General features: G+C 31.8%; 1 protein-coding gene across 1 annotated transcript; it reads right to left on the bottom strand.

The window, feature by feature from the left end:
• Window positions 1-1054: 1054 nt before the first annotated feature.
• LOC9327238 lies at window positions 1055-2342 on the bottom strand. Its single transcript, XM_021010937.1, has one exon. The coding sequence runs from the start codon at window positions 1988-1990 to the stop codon at window positions 1199-1201; it is 792 nt and encodes a 263-aa protein (XP_020866596.1). The 5' UTR covers window positions 1991-2342; the 3' UTR covers window positions 1055-1198.
• Window positions 2343-2831: the final 489 nt, after the last annotated feature.

Genomic DNA, 2831 nt, shown 5'->3' with positions numbered 1-2831 from the left:
TCAAAAATAATAATTTATGAAAAGTTATACCGAGAGATGCGACGGTAGATAACTAAATGTTATAGCGATTTATAAAATAAACTAAAAGTTGCAATTGTTCGTGAATAAACTAAATATATAAATCAAAAGTTGAAATTGTTCATGAAATAAACTAAATATTGCAATGATTCGATTAAGAGGTTGCAACTGTTTACGAAGAGTTACAATAAAAAGATGCAACCGTAGATGACATTCAGATTGCAATTTTCTAGCATAACTATAATATTTCTAGCTAGTATATTTTAAGTTTGAAAAACTAAAGAGTTTGAGTTTTGTTTCATTGCTTGATGGTTACGTTAAGTCAATTACGTCGGAAGAACAATTGCTTTCTAACCATTCTCTATCATTTTTTCCAATTCGCTGGAAATCTCTTAATCTATTTAACTTTAATCTCTCTACTTGATAATGAAGCAAAATCAATGACTCTCCAGAAATTAACCTCTTCGCCGGATAATCAGTAACTTGCTCTTCGCCGGATATTAGACTTGAATGAGATGTCTCAAATCAAGTTGCAGAACAATTGAAACGGAGATTTCGAAAGACGAAGATGGATGAATGAATTTCGAACAGAAATTTGACTTCTCTCTCGAATCTCTCTGTCTCTCTCTCTCGTTCTTCTTCTTTGTGTTCTTTGTATTTTTTTTTAAATTTTAAAACCAAACAGCAAACCAAACGAAAAGAAACTAAACCAGGAGCTACTGTGCTGTTTCATTTCTTTCATTAGGGGTATTTTGGTCAGAATCTGGCTTAATTGTCAAATTCTGAGAACTGAATCTCAGTTTGTCAAAGCGTGAGATAAATATTCAAAACTGTCCCTTTTGTAAAAATTTCTTTATAAAAAATGCATAACAATAAAAGTCCAAAGAAGATATGCATCCATACTCCATAGATGGTGAAAAGCATCCAAATATTCAAACACATCGTCGTTAATCAACGAGGAGACCTGCAATTTTGGAGAAGTTGATGGTTACAGAGGCATCTATACAGTTATACTTACATTGAAGCACATGTTGTATAGGTGCAAATCTTGTAAGCCAAGAAACATGTAACAATATATACGTTATGTTACATATAATATAAACAGAGTAAAAGCCGAATACAAAAATTCAATAACAGTCGATACATAAAATGAAAATCATGGAATCCAAGAATCTCTGATTCATATGTGTAAAGAAGCAATAAGACGAGAGCAAATATTCTCCCTTGATTGGTTCAACAGAGGCCTAAACATCTCAAGCATTCTAACCTTAGGGTGTATCAACTTGGATGGTGTTTCAAAGAGAGACTCCCACATATGAAGAATGTTAGACTTTATCGCTTCTCTCGCAAATCCGTTCGCCTCTGAAACATCTTTGGCAGAGCTCAATGTCTCCTCTAGCTTCTTCAGCTCTTGGTTGTAGTGTTCAAAATCAGTCTGTAATTTTACTACATCACCAAAAGAGCTTTCTCTCTTCCCGAGAACAAAAACAATGCGATCCAATTCTTTGATCCCAAAACTAAAATTCTGATAAGACTTTCCAATTAGTTCCTGTTGGATGGATTTGCCATCAGCCTGATAGACTCCATTCTTGGGTTTGATATATGTTTCAAACACATATAGCATAACACAAAACAACCTTCCCACCACGGGACCGTCATTAGTATTTTTGTACCCGGCATACTTCACTACCAAAGGAAAGAAGAGTAACATAGAACGTAGGTCATCGGATAATATGAACATTGCTTCAGCCACAAAGAGCGAGAGCTCAACTCCGAGTCGTATAGCCTCATCTTTCTGCCTCTCAATGGTAAGATCAGTCTCTTTAGTGTAAGGAATAGTAGTGGTCACTGACCCTAAAATGTAAGGAGAATATCTAGACTGTGGTAATCTCTTGTCGTGTCGGACAACACGGTGAGTAATTGACATTGATTCCATCTTTTTCGAGATGGTCGAGATGTCTGACGAATTCATCGAATAGGCCTCTCTTGATGCAGTTTTTTTTTTTTTTTTTTTTTTTCGGGATTTCAAATCTATGAATGAAAATATTACGAAACAAATCAAATTAAAAATATCACAAAGCGTTTGATTATCGATGGGGCAAGTGAGAGAAGACGAATCCTAGATTAATAGATAGAAAACAAACGATGCACTCACCTCTTTGTTGTTCTCTGAAAACCTAATCTTCGATGAAATATAATAAATCAAGGAAAAAGTTTTTAATGCTTTATGGATTGAAAATGGTATATATAGAGGAAAGGAAAAGGAAATATTTATAGTGAATTTTGGCAAAAACGTTACTTTTATGTTTTAAATTAGAGAGAATAAAAAAAAAATAAAAAAAAATAAAAAATAAAAAATAAATAAATAAATAAATAAATTAGAGAGAATATTTAGTTTTGTAATCAACCTTTCCATTTTTTATTTTTACCCCAAAAAGCAAGAACCACAATGTCTAAAGCCTTTTTTTTTTCCTGTAAAGTCTGTTGACTAAAAATAATCACACTAATATTTAAAAATTGTGATAAAACTAGAAATTTTTTTTTAAAAAAAAATCAGGAAATTATCAGCAGAAACAAAAAAAAAATATAGAAAATAAATAAATAAATGATACAAGTGAACCAATTTTTCTTTAGTTTAAATATTTAACAAAACCTTTACATTAATCAGTAGATTTTCAATTATAAGAAATCTATAACCAAAAACTTACAACAACAAAATCTACATTTATAACCGAAAAAAAAAAATCTTACAGCTACAGCTAACCTATTACTCCCTCCGTTTCAATTTAGTTGTCGTTTTAGGATTTAAATTT

This window comes from Arabidopsis lyrata (assembly GCF_000004255.2).
Source record: "Arabidopsis lyrata subsp. lyrata unplaced genomic scaffold ARALYscaffold_1, whole genome shotgun sequence".
Classification (NCBI taxonomy): domain Eukaryota; kingdom Viridiplantae; phylum Streptophyta; class Magnoliopsida; order Brassicales; family Brassicaceae; genus Arabidopsis; species Arabidopsis lyrata.
This window is presented reverse-complemented; position numbering and strand designations above follow the sequence as displayed.

Bases quoted from the DNA above. Each gene is read 5' to 3' on its own strand.
- LOC9327238 (XM_021010937.1), bottom strand. From the start codon at position 1,990: ATGAATTCGTCAGACATCTCGACCATCTCGAAAAAGATGGAATCAATG.